This window comes from Manis pentadactyla, chromosome 3 (genome assembly GCF_030020395.1).
Source record: "Manis pentadactyla isolate mManPen7 chromosome 3, mManPen7.hap1, whole genome shotgun sequence".
Classification (NCBI taxonomy): Eukaryota; Metazoa; Chordata; class Mammalia; order Pholidota; family Manidae; genus Manis; species Manis pentadactyla.
Window position 1 is genome coordinate 22,560,173 of NC_080021.1, and position 12,717 is coordinate 22,572,889.

At 43.8% G+C, this 12,717-nt stretch overlaps 2 protein-coding genes across 5 annotated transcripts in view; one reads left to right on the forward strand and one right to left on the reverse strand.

The window, feature by feature from the left end:
- Positions 1-9,537, reverse strand: part of COL14A1 (collagen type XIV alpha 1 chain) — a 239,414-nt gene extending 229,877 nt beyond the window's left edge. For 3 of the 4 annotated variants that reach the window (XM_036876369.2, XM_036876368.2, XM_036876370.2), the window contains exon 1: positions 9,376-9,532. The gene's annotated coding sequence lies outside the window, so the exon portion shown is untranslated. Of the gene's footprint in view, positions 1-9,375 lie in introns of all 4 variants that reach the window. The other variant, XM_036876371.2, reaches the window with a different exon arrangement.
- Positions 8,624-11,509, forward strand: LOC118907566 (uncharacterized). The gene is made up of 4 exons (XM_057499326.1): positions 8,624-8,758; positions 9,159-9,290; positions 9,424-9,665; positions 9,764-11,509. Exons 1-4 carry the CDS (start codon positions 8,624-8,626, stop codon positions 10,230-10,232), a joined length of 978 nt encoding a protein of 325 aa, XP_057355309.1. The 3' UTR covers positions 10,233-11,509.
- The last annotated feature ends 1,208 nt before the right edge of the window (positions 11,510-12,717 follow it).

A 12,717-nucleotide genomic window follows, 5' to 3' on the forward strand; every position in this document is an offset into this window, starting at 1 on the left:
ATCAAAATTCCATTTTGATAGGGACTAGAACCTATCAAAAAACTGCATTTTTCAATGAACTAGAACAAATAGTTCTTCAATTCCTGTGGAACCACAAAAGACCTTAAATAGTCAAAGCAATCCTAGGAAAGGAGAACAAAGCTGAGGGGATTACTCTCCTGACTTCAAGCTCTACTACAAAGCCACAGTAATCAAAACAATATGTTACTGCCATAAGAACAGACCCATAGATCACTGTGACAGAATACAGAGCCCATATATGGTCAATTAATATACGATAAAGGAGCCATGAATATACAATGGGGAAAAGATAACCTCTTAACAACAGATGCTGGGAAAACTGGACAGCTACATGTAAGAGAAACTGGATTACTGCCTAACTTCATACACAAAAGAGAAACGAAATAAAAACTGAACAAGTGGGACTACATCAAACTAAAAAGCTTCTATACAGCAAAGGACATCATCAGCAGAACAAAAAACTATCCTACAGTATGGGAGAATATATTCATAAGTGATTTACCTGATGAGGGATTAACATCCAAAACATATAAAGAGCTCATATGCCTCAACACCACAAAAAAACAAATAATCCAATCAAAAAATGGGCAGAGGACCTGAACAGACATTTCTCCAAAGAAGAAATGCAAATGGCCAACATGCACATGAAAAGATGCTCCACATCGCTAAATTATCTTGTAAATGCAGATCAAAATCACAAGGAGATTATCACCTCACACCAGTTAGAATGGTCACTATCCAAAAGACAAGTAACAACAAGTGTTGGAGTGGATGTAAAGAAATGGGAACCATCCTACACTGTTGGTGAGAATGTAAATTGGTGCAGCCACTATGGAAAGCAGTATGGAGGTTCCTCAAAAAACTAAAATAGGATCAAAGCCTAATTTGGCTACCCAGAAAACAAATTAAGATACGATATGAAGAAGAACTTCCAACATCAATATCCTCTGGAAGAGTCATTCCAGAAGATGATCATCAAAAAACTTCAACAAAGATCCTGGCGCTGTTGCAGTTGTAGCTGCATTCATCCCACCGGTTCCTGGACTTGCCATTGGAATGAAGAAGGAGATATCTAAGCTGGCCTGTGCATACAGTAAAACAACAAATTTGACTGGATCTATACTATCGGAACTCAACCAAGAATTAGGAGAAGTGCAAGTTGCAGTGCTCCAAAATCGTGTGACTATAGACTATCTACTGTTAAAAGAACATATTGGATGTGAACAGTTCCCAGGAATGCGTTAATTTGTCTGATTTTTCTCAAACTATTCAAATTCAGTTAGACAATATCCATCATATCATTGATAAGTTTTCACAAATGCCTAGGGTACCTAACTGGTTTTCTTGGTTTCACTGGAGATGGCTGGTAATTGTAGGTCTGCTTTTGTTATGTAGCTGTATTCCTATTATGTCAATGTGTGTACGCAATTTAATTAGTAGTTTGTTAAAACCTATACATGCTGAAGTTACTCTACAAGAAGATATGTCAAAGAAATAATCAATCTTCCCATGTTTTCTTCCATCTGCTACTTCTATAGCTTTTCTTCTTCCTTCCTAATTACAGCCCTTTAGTAGAATTCGGGCCTCATATTGAAAATTACCAAGTATCATAATTCTTCTAAGTGGTAAAGATACCTCAAGACAAATGCCGGGCATAGAAGCCACAGGGCATAAATCTGCAAAGAAGTAAAAAGCTAACCTTTTCAAAGAATATTGCTTCTTTCTCACTTACCAACTTTACGTTTCCCTGTATGGCCCTGGAAGATGACTGGTTAGCCAGAGACGGGTAAGATTCCTCAAGGGAGGAACAACCTAAGACAGGCACAGTCGCAGGGGGGCCATCAGGTGAGAAATTGGGGATCAACAGAGGTGAGGCTTAGAACCTCACCCCCCCTGTTTTGAGAGAAATCATCTGCATCCATGGATGTTTTGTTGCCCTTGTCTAGCTTGGATTAATACTTAGTCTATAGGCACACACCTGATCATCTACATTTGCCCTCCTACAGCACTAAATTATGTTTTCTACCTTTATCTTGCATCTAGCTACCACTTCAGCATTTCATTAAAAAAATAATAATAATAATAAGGGAGAAATGTGGGATTCACATACAAATCAAGTATAAAAATCAAATGAATAATCATATCTGACTTGATTGTTTATAGTTCATGATGTGTGATCAAAACTGAAAGTTTCTGTGATATGACTGCCCTTGCACTGTTCACCATGTAAGAACTTATTCACTATGTAAGAATTTGTTCACCATGTAAGAACTTGTTTGTTATGCTTCAGAAGATTGGAGACTGTTGAGAATTAGGCTTGGGGTTGATTAATGATTGTGCATTGAGTCTCCTATACAGAATTTTATTGTTGTTAACAACCATTTGAACAATAAATATGAGAGATACCCTCTCAAAAAAAAAAAACTAAAATAGAAATACCATTCAACCCAGTAATTCTACTTCAGGCAATTCACTTGAAGAAACAAAATCCCTGATTTGCAAAGATATATGTACCCATGTTTATCTCCACATTGTTTACAATAGCCAAGATATGGAAGCAACCTAACTGTCCATCAATAGATGAATGGATAAGGGAGATGTGGTACATATACACAATGAAATACTATTCGGCCATAAAAAAAGAAATCCTGCCATTTGCAACAACATGGATGGATCTAGAGGGTATTATGCTCAATGAAATAAACCAGACGGAGAAAGACAAATACCATATGATCTCACTTATTTGTAGAATATAAAAACAAAGCAAAACAGAATGAAAAAAACTGCAGTAGACTGATGGACAACTGAGAAGTGACTAGCAGTGACCATGGGGGAGGTGCTGGGGTGGTTGGATGAGAAGGGTGAGGGGGATAAAGGGGTGCAAATATTCTCAATCATAATATAAATTGGTGACCAGGAGAGTACTCCAGCAGGGAGAATATAGTCAGTGACTCTGTAACATCTTCTTATATTGACAGATAGTAGCTGTACTAGTAGGGGGTAAGGATTAAATAATATGGGTAACTGTTGAACCACAGTGTTATATATTTGAAATGAATATAAGATTGTATATCAATGACACTTAAATAAAAAAAGAATAAGTTGGTCACAGTGACGGTAGTACAGCATGGGGAATATAGCCAATGATTCTGTAACATCTTCCTATGTTGACAGTAATGACACTAGTTGTGGTGAGGATTTAATAACATGGGTAACTGTTGAACTACTGTGTTGTTCACTTGAAATGAATATAAGATTGCATATCAACAATACTTCAATTTTAAAAATTAACAAAAAGAAAAAGAACATGCATAATTCATGGGAAGGGGTCAAAAAATGAACATTGACAAGAATTTGGAAGCTGTTGATTCCAACCCTCATGGATGACTTTGAGGGGTTCAAGACTTCCATGGAGGAGGTCATTGCAGATGGGGTGGAAAGAGCAAGAGAACTACAATTAGAAGTGAGGCCTGAAGATGTGTGTGATGAACTGCTGCCACCTCATGATAAAACATGAATGGATGAGAAGCATGATAAAACATGCTTCTTAGGAATGAGCAAAGAAAGTGGTTTCTTGAGATGGCATCTATTCCTGGTGAAGATGCTGTGGAGATTTTTTAAATGACTACAAAGAATTTAGTATTAATATTATGTCAATGTAGTTGATAAAGCAGCAGCATGGTTGGAGGGGACTGACTCCAATTTTGAAAGAAGTTCTGTGGGTAAAATGCTATCAATCAGCACCATGTGCTACAGGGAAATCACTCATGAAAGGGAGAGTTAACTGATGGGGCAAGCTTCATGTTTTCTTTGAAGAAACTGCAACAGCCACTCCAGCCTTCAGCAAGTTCCCCTCACCCCCCATCAGTAGGCAGCCATCAGCAGAAGGTGAGACCGTCCACCAGCAAAAAGTTTATGACTCACTGAAAGCTCAAATGACAGTCAGCCTCTTTTTCAGGAGTATTCTTTAACTATGATATATACATTTTTTTTTGACATAATGCTACTGCACTCTTAATTAACTACAGTGTAGTGTAAACATAACTTTTATATGCCTGGGAAACCAAAAAAGTGCATTTGACTCACTTTATTCTTATATTTGTTTTACTGTGGTGGCCTGGAATCAAACCCACAGTATCTGTGGAGTATGCCTGTATTAACCCAGTGTGCTGACATTGTTTAATATTCCTCATTTCTTCTCTCTAATGAAAATACAACCCTCCTCACATCCAGAATAATCAGAAGGGTTTTCAGGACTAGCAATGAGGTCTACTTAAAAATAAGTCCTGGAGAAAGTTAGTGGTTATTAATCTGTAAGCATCAAGACTAGTAGAAAACAACTTGAATTTAGGAATAACGCTTCGTTTTGTTACTATTAGCTTGGGAATTAGCCTTTCTGCCTCTGAGTGAATGCTCCAGTGTGCATGGCCTTATGAGTAGAAATCAAGTGGAAAGTCACAATAATTAGCATAAAGCAGCAAAAGGTAGAAGAGTTCAGGAATGTCAGAGACTGGAAATTGAGAAGGGGCAGGTGAGAAAAGAGTGAGCCACAATGAGGGGGAATAAAATCTGCATAAAAATTCACCTCAAATGCTGGGTATTTCAGAATGACAAAGGGTCAATTAATCAAGAAAATTTAACAATCATAAATGTGTATGCACTTTCTAAAGGAGCTTCAAAATACATGAAGCAAAAACTGACAGAACTAAAGAAAGAGATGCTAACATTTCTCTCAGGAATAATTGACTGAACAACTATACAAATTATCAGGAAGGATACAGAAAAGTGAAACACTCTTATCAACTGATATTTATTAACCATCCAACAACTATAGGATGACACTTTTTTTTTTAGTATACATGGAAAGTTTTACAAAATAAGCCACATTCTGGACCATAAAATGAGACTCAAAGTCCAAAGCTTGAAAGCTCACAGAGTATGTTTCCTGATAATAACAGAATTAAATTAGAAATCAATAATAATAAAATATCTTTACAAATTCAAATTATTTGGAAATTAAACAACATGCCTCTAATCCATAGGCCAAAGGAGAGATCACAATGGCATGATCCATCACTTGGCTTGGCTTTTTTTCGTGATTTTTTTTTTCTTTTATGGACTGATGCAGCTCTTTGGTCAAAGAAATGGGAGGTTGTTTTTAACTAAACTCTCTATCTATTAAGCACTATAAAGGTAGCTGCTCATCTCAGCCCAGACACCCCATCCTTTATGAAGACTTGCCTGATCTTCCATTTCTAGGTCAGATGCTCCTCTGCGGTTCCTATAGTAGTAATCCTTATATTCCATTCCCTAGCACTTAACACTGCATTGTAATTGGCTATCTGCATTTCCACCTACCAGAATGTATTATTCACCACTGTATTTTGAATGTTTAGCACAGTTTCAGTAATAGCAGGCGGCAGGACTGGGAAGTAGAGGAAGAACAGAAGCACGAAACCTGCAGTAGAATATCATTTTTAGATGTCAAGTCTAGTGTGCTCCTCTTTATAATACCAGGCAGAAAGCAAACCAGTGGCCTTTGTCCAGTGAAATCTCACCTGACAGACCCTAGTTACAGACACATCCTAAGACACTTGGATAGGCTCCGCAAAGCTCAGCCTCCCTCTGGATTAATTTTCATAAGCAACCCAGGTATTTCTGGGAGGAAAGAAGCTAAGCACCTCTCCCTAAAATTCAAAGTTAGAGACAGATGCCAGGGTAGAGCACTGATAAAAAAATTACCTTGAAGAAATGGGGATTCTAGGCTCTAAGCCCTCACTTGACTTAAATAGTCACTCAACTGTCAAAACTTCCTATAGCCTTTCCAGTCACAATCCTCTCAAAAAATGGAGAGAAAGAGACAAGGAGAAGAGTGGGAAGAAGAAAGAAAAAGGGAAGAGAAGCAGGAGACCACAGTAAACATCTTTTTCTCCCAGGCTCTGCATTAGATCCTCCTATACCTTAATACAACTCTATAGGGTCGCTTGGCTGCTGTTATCCCTGTTTTCTAGGTGTGAAAACTGAAGCCCAGAAAGGCCAAGAAACATGGGCAGGGGCACAGACAAGCCACTTTAGATTTCTCCCATATCTGCATGCCTTCCACCCCCTGTTTGAGCAACTAGATTATATGGCCTCAGTTAACATCTTCCATGTCCGGTCACACACACCTCCCCCCTACTCCATCAAAGAACCTGTCCAATGGGATCTGGGTTCAAATTTCATACAGATTGTTCTTAATCATGTAGCTGCCACTTGCTGGTTTTGTAACCCCAGGCAAGGTAATTTAGATCCCTGAAGCTCAGGGATCTCATCTCTAAAAGAAGAATAATATTTACTTCTGCAATTATTTGGGAGGTTTAATTGCCTTTCTGAAAGAGAAAAGGGCAGGTACCCTATAGGTACCAAAAAAAAAAAAAGAAAAATGCCAACACTTCTAACACAAACACACACGTCACCCCCACCGGGGCAGGATGAAGTTGGGTCTCACTCAAGGCTTACTGTATATTAAAGAGTAACTGGACCCTTGCCACTTTTTAGTTACAGAAGAAGCAAGACGAGATTGTTTTGCTGATATCCAGCCTACGGGGCAAATCTGCCAAGGAGGAAGTTTGCTTTTGTCATTTTTTTCCTTTAAACTTTCCTCTTCTCCCCTCCCCTTATCTCCCTCCTCTATGTTCCCTCAAGGACCATTTAGTGTCTTATTTACCAATGACCTTGTTCTCTACAAACTGTCATAAATCCAGATACTTTGTTAGCTCTGTGGGGCTCAAACACCTCAGCCAGCAGCAATTCAGGAAGGCCCTTGCCCTTTAAAGGAATCTTGGGTTACACCCAACAGGCCCGGAAAACAGCAGTCACTTGGCTGAGTTTGGATAATAATGACAGCAAATGTGGCTTCAGAGTCACACAATCGCAAAGACTTGTCAGCTTAAAACAGGCAACAGATCTTTGTTTTACCATGGGACACCAGGATGTACTGAAGCACCAAAGGGAACCTTTGGGGGGCTGCAGCTTGTCCAGTGCTCCTCAGATCACACCAGTTCGCTCAGCCCATTCTCAGGGCCGGCCCTGGCTCATTCTGAGAACGAGGACTGCGTGAAAGGCTCCACGAGTTCTCTGAACTCCTCAGCTGGACTGTTAGCAGCAGAATAGGAGCCAAAGGGCTCCTCCCATCAATCCTACAGCCTGGGACCCACCCAAAACTGCTCCAGGAATTCTGATGGGTTCCAACAAATTCTACCCAGGGAATTACCGAGAGGCCTCACCAGTGTGGCTCTTGTCCCTTCAAAAGGACCCCCAGGAGGTCAGGGCTTCAGTGGAGGTTCAGGTCTACCCTGGCTCAGGGCTCCCCCAGCGGCAGGAGGAGATGTCAGTGCTTAGGGAGAGAGTATCCTGTACATCATGCATAAACCTGGAAAACATTTTGCTGTGTGAAGGAAGTCAGTCATGAAGGACCACACACATATTGTATGCTTCCATTTATATGAAATGTCAACAGAAAGTAGATTAGTGCTTGCCAGGGTATGGGAGGGATGGTGGAAGGGAGGTGGGGAAGACTGGAGAATTACTGCTAATAAGTATGGAATTTCTTTGGGGAGTGAAAACAAATGTTCTAAAATTGATTGTGGTTGCACAGCTCTGCAACTACACTAAAAGCCATTGAAATGTACACTTCTGAGGTATATGAATTATATATATCTCAATAAAGCTGTTTAAAAAAAAGCTATCCAGAAGTCTTCTTAGAGTAACCAAGCCACTGGGCCAAGTTCAGAGAAAATCCATCCAAATTGTTCTTTTGGAACAACCAAAAACCCAAATGCTATTCATTCACTTATTCACCCACTCATTCTAAATTTACTAGTGAGCTCCCTGTATGCAGAACTGGGCCACCTTGTCAGAAACAGAACACCAGTTCTCACTGCGACCACACTGAGCACGTTTGCTGGGTTTGAGTTGGGCCTCTCTATTGCATGCGGGGACTAGCAAGTGGCCCCCTTGGCCCTTTGTGTGGGTGAGGTGCCCCAGACCCCTTAACAGGGGAGTTTTAGGAAAACTCATTTTCACTTCTGCTCCCCACAGAGCCACCAAAGTTTCCTCCCTATATTTCTTTGTTCCTGCCCCCTACCGCCCTCTTCAGCTGCGGCCAGCATCAGCCTCTGCAAAACTTGCAGAGGGAATGGGGCTCTTAGCAGCAGCTCCAGAAGAAATTTTCAGGGGGAAATCCAGGCCCCTGTGAACGCTTCACACACGCTCCATTTCGGCACTTTTCCTAAGGATAAGTCCAAAGTCTGTACCTAACTAGGAGAAAGGGTCGACCCCCGGTCAACGCTGAAGCTCACTGCCACAGGACATGCATCTTACAGTGGACCCGAGAACCCAGCTGCAAAACCGAGTGCCTGTAGACCTGGACTTGCAGGTGGCGTCCACTTCTTCGCCTAGGACTGAGGACATTCCAGTGGCCCCAGCCGGCTCCTCTTGGCCCGGCCCTAACCCTGTCTTGCCTGTGCGCACTGCCCCTGAGCCCAGCTCGGCTGAATGCATCTCCGCCCAGGCGCTGCAGACTATAAACAGCCTTGACGCCGGGAAGGGTCCAGAGGAATAAATGGGAGCAGTTGAGGGACAGAGGAGCCTCCAACTCCACAGCTTGGTGGTGCACCTCAAAGCCACAACCTCCTGGGCTCAAACCAAAGAAAAACGCGCTAAGCATCCGGGTTTCTTGACGCTGAGAACTGGTAAAGTGGCTACCGCCAACACCCTCCGTCAATGCGCTCTGTCTGGTCCTCCTCTTTGGGACTAGCGCCTGGTCCCCAGCGCTAATTTGTGGCGGTACCAAGGGGTGGCTGCGTGAGTTTTGTCCCCCATGATCTCCATGGAGTGCTCTTCCAAGTGACACTATAGTCTAAATAAAAACGGCGTGCTTTCTATTTACATACAGCCCTCCAAGACAAATCCCTAAGCCCCTTTCTAACCAGACTGTCTCCTTGACTAAGCCCCTTCTACTGGGAAATGCTGGAGTTAGCCCAATCCTCAAGCCAAACCCGCTTCCTCCCTCCGCGCGTTCACAGCACCCAAGCACAGGGAAAAACTCCCAGGAACAGCACAAGGCGTCCTCACTGTCTTTGCATTCCCTTCCGCAGAGCCTCCAATCTCCCTGCCAGCGACTCCCGCGAGGAGGCATCCGGGTGCACGTTCCTTTCCCACCCCAAAGGTCCCGGACCATCCTGGGCGCGCGCGTGGAGAAAGTTTATGGAATTGTATTAGATCTGCAGGTGGCTCGTCTTCTCCACGTTTCTTTTTTCATTAAGAGACTTTTCAAACCGGCCCGGAGAATAGCAGAGAAAGATGGGAACTGACCTGTGCAGAGCAAAGTCCAGCCTAGTTTGGAGACCTCTCAGTGCCTAGGGAGGTTCCAAGTTCCGCAGTGAGTTGGTTCTTGGCGGCGCGGTGGTCTCGCTCGCTTCCCGCCGTCTAATTGGCCTCTCCCTCTGCCTCCCCAACGCGTGGTCCTTCTCCCGTTCCCCCTCCTGCTCCCACTCCCGGCCGCCCGGAGCTGCCTCCTCCTCTCCAGCTCTCTCCGCTGCTAGGCGCCCAGGATCAGATAAGAGGACTGGGAGGCCAGCCGGCGGCCAATTACAGAGCGGAAGGTGGCTGCGGGGGCGGAGGTTGGGGAGGTGGGAGGCAGGCCTAAGTCCCAAACGCCCCCCACTTTATCTCCTCCCCCTCTCCCATCCCCGCCCCACAGGGATGCTCAGAGGAGTCCGCGCCGCAACGCCCACGGCGCCCCCGCCTCCCAACCCCAGACCTGGCCGCCGCCGCAGGTGCGCTCCAGAGCTGGATGTCGGGCGCCGGGGAAGGGCTGCTTTTGCCCCTGCACTCCTACCGAGGCTAGTATGGGGCTTAGGCACCCGGCCCCGCGGTCTGTGCGATGTCGAGAGCTCTCCCGCACTCAAATACTCTTTGCCCACTTCTCCATTCCCAAGACGAGCCTTACCTTTCTGCGTCAAGGACCCTACGCTGGGCGACCTGTATCCCCCAGTAAGGGGTACCCTCTCTCCATTTCTCTCCCTTCCGAACAATTCCGAACAAGGGCTATAAAACAACAAAGTAGCGAAGCTCAAACTTTAATGGGCAGGAGAATCATCTGGAGGTGTAGAAACGGACATGCTTGTAGGTTTCAAAGGTCAGTAGTGGCCTGTGCTGGGACTTCATAAGCATCAGGTTCCCTTCCAATAGGTCTGGCAGAGGCCAGGGACTCTGCGTTTATCACTCTGGTGATTCTGATGCATGCAGGCCAGCCTCCAAAAGGTAGTCTACCCTGAGACTTTGAAGAATACGGGGCGCTTCAGAGCCCGCGCCCAGTCTTTCGGGACAGCCCTGCGATGTCACCCTCTGGGCCCCCTTAGAAAGTCAACATCTTTACCCATTTCTGAACAGTGCAAACAACCCTCCCTCCCCCGGCGTTCTTTACAGTCCAGCCTGCCGTGTGTGCACAAATGTTGGGGAGGGTGGTATAGAAACTGAGAAGTTAGCAAAAACTCATTTTTATGAGAATATACTTTCTCGTCTTGAAGGACTGAAGTGAGTATTTCACCACCAATAAAGGCTGGTGATGGGAGAGAAGAGCAAGCGCAAGCGGTTCTCTTACAAGCGCCAGAACCATTCTGAACCATTCTCATGCCCAGCTGAGAACACAGCAAGAGGGGCTGTGACGTTTGAAACCTTTCAAGGGGGTCTTCCACCCTAACCATACCAACCTAACCATCCCAACCGCTGTTAGCCACTTCCTCTGCTTTCCCCGAAAATGCGTGGTGTGTGCATCCTGAGCTTCCTCGCCCGCTGTGCTATTGGAGTGGAAAGGGCTCGCTCCGGCGCCCACCGCCGCCCTGAGTCCAGCGATCCCTTTCCAAACCGTCCTCACTGAACTCAATTCTCTGGGGTCAAGCAGCCCTCGCAACTATTTAGGAAACAGGCGTTTAGTACAAACGCTCCAGATGCAAATAAGGCAAGTGTGCGAGCGCCACCTGGTGTCTGCGCCTGGGGTTTGGGAAAGGGCGGGAACTGGAAAGCTACTCTCCACCCTAGATTGACAGGCAGGGACAAGAATGCCTGAAATGCAGTATTTACTCCTGGAAACAACTCTCAACTTTAGATGGATCTCCTTTCTTCTTCGCCCCACTACCCGCAATGCAAGTACCTACTCCCTTCATACTGTGTTCCCCTTTTCACTAATAAAATCTACTTAATGTCCTTCATTTTGACCAAGATGTAGATGACTAGTATAACTTAGCTTTTCTTATAATTCCCTTAGGGCAGGAGTGGTATGTTAGCACAGTTTTAAGCAAAAGGGGAGGAAAAGTATTTATTATGAAAGTATAGAAAATTGAAAATGAAGAATTTCCTGATGATTTTTAAGTGCTTAATGTGTGCATATGAAATATAAAAACCCATATACAGCAGAGAAGCATATTTGTTCAATAAAAATCTTATACAATAATGTCCATTGATTTTGTAATGGCATAAAATGTTACTTTTGAAATTTCTAACTCACCCTTCCTTCGTCTCTAACTTTTGATTTCTTGCATTTCACTTTCAATGTAAGTAAACTTCACTTAATGTTAAATCAGAATAGCTGGTTTCAATCAGTTTTCCATTAAGTTGCAGTTGTATGTGAATTTCCAGCCCTATCAAGGGGGTGTTTATTCAACATTTATCTTAAGGTCAGCCCTCAGAGTCTGGCACAGTACTACGGACTGAATCATAGAAACAGGAGAAGACCCCATAAATGATTTACCCTCTTAATCTAAGAAAAATTGTATCTGAATGGACATGTGAATATCTGGGGCCTTTTCAAAGATAGCCAATAATTTGAGCCTCCCACATTAACTGCCTCCATCCTGAGTTTGTGACATGACTGTGATCTTGTTTCTCTCAAAGGACTCTCGAAGGACACACATACCCTGTCACCCCTCTCCTCTTAATCCCCTGAAATCTTGCAGGTAGACTTTGGACTAAAACTTAAATAGAAGGGACTCTGCCCCTTGCTTGTGTCACATTGGTGCCTCTCTGAGCCTAACTCCTTGTGTACAAGGGGGTCATTAATTGTATATCAGGGGACAGTCATGAGAATTGAATGACAGATGTACTTATGGACCTAATCCATAATACATAATAAATAATAAGAATAAATCCAATAATAATAAATAAATCCAAACCAGAACTGTCCCTCTTCTGCCTATTGCATATGGCTGTACTCCCTTAAGCAGCCCCTTCCAGAAAATTCTCAGCAAGGTGTCTTAACAGATGCACTATTGGCATTTGGGTAGGACAGCATGACTGCCCCAGATGTTGTAGAACATTATTATGCCTGACTCCATTACCAAATTCCAGTAGCACCTTCCCCATCTCCAAATCATTGTGAAAACCAAAAATACCATAACATGTTTCTTCATCACACTCTGTAGCAAGCCATAGTTTCCAGCTTCATGAGTTATTCGCAGTTCTACTCCAACCCTTCTCTAACAGCCAGCTATCATTCTCCTCAGCCCAACATCCACTCCTCTTGGTAACAGAGGGTACATACTCAGCCAGTAGGCAGGCACCAGCTGATAATAATGCACCATCCTTGGGAGCAGTAACCGTGGCCCAAGCTTCTGCTCCCCTGTCCCCCACTCCATGCTGACATCCCATCCCTGCTCT

What these genes read in the sequence shown, in the direction of transcription:
- LOC118907566 (XM_057499326.1), top strand. Translation starts at nt 8,624, where the DNA reads ATGGGAGCAGTTGAGGGACAGAGGAGCCTCCAACTCCACAGCTTGGTG. An exon ending in TGACGCTGAGAACTGGTAAA is followed by an intron (nt 8,759 to 9,158) that starts GTGGCTACCGCC and finishes TCCCTTCCGCAG; the next exon opens with AGCCTCCAATCTCCCTGCCA. An exon ending in GAATTGTATTAGATCTGCAG is followed by an intron (nt 9,291 to 9,423) that starts GTGGCTCGTCTT and finishes CTCAGTGCCTAG; the next exon opens with GGAGGTTCCAAGTTCCGCAG.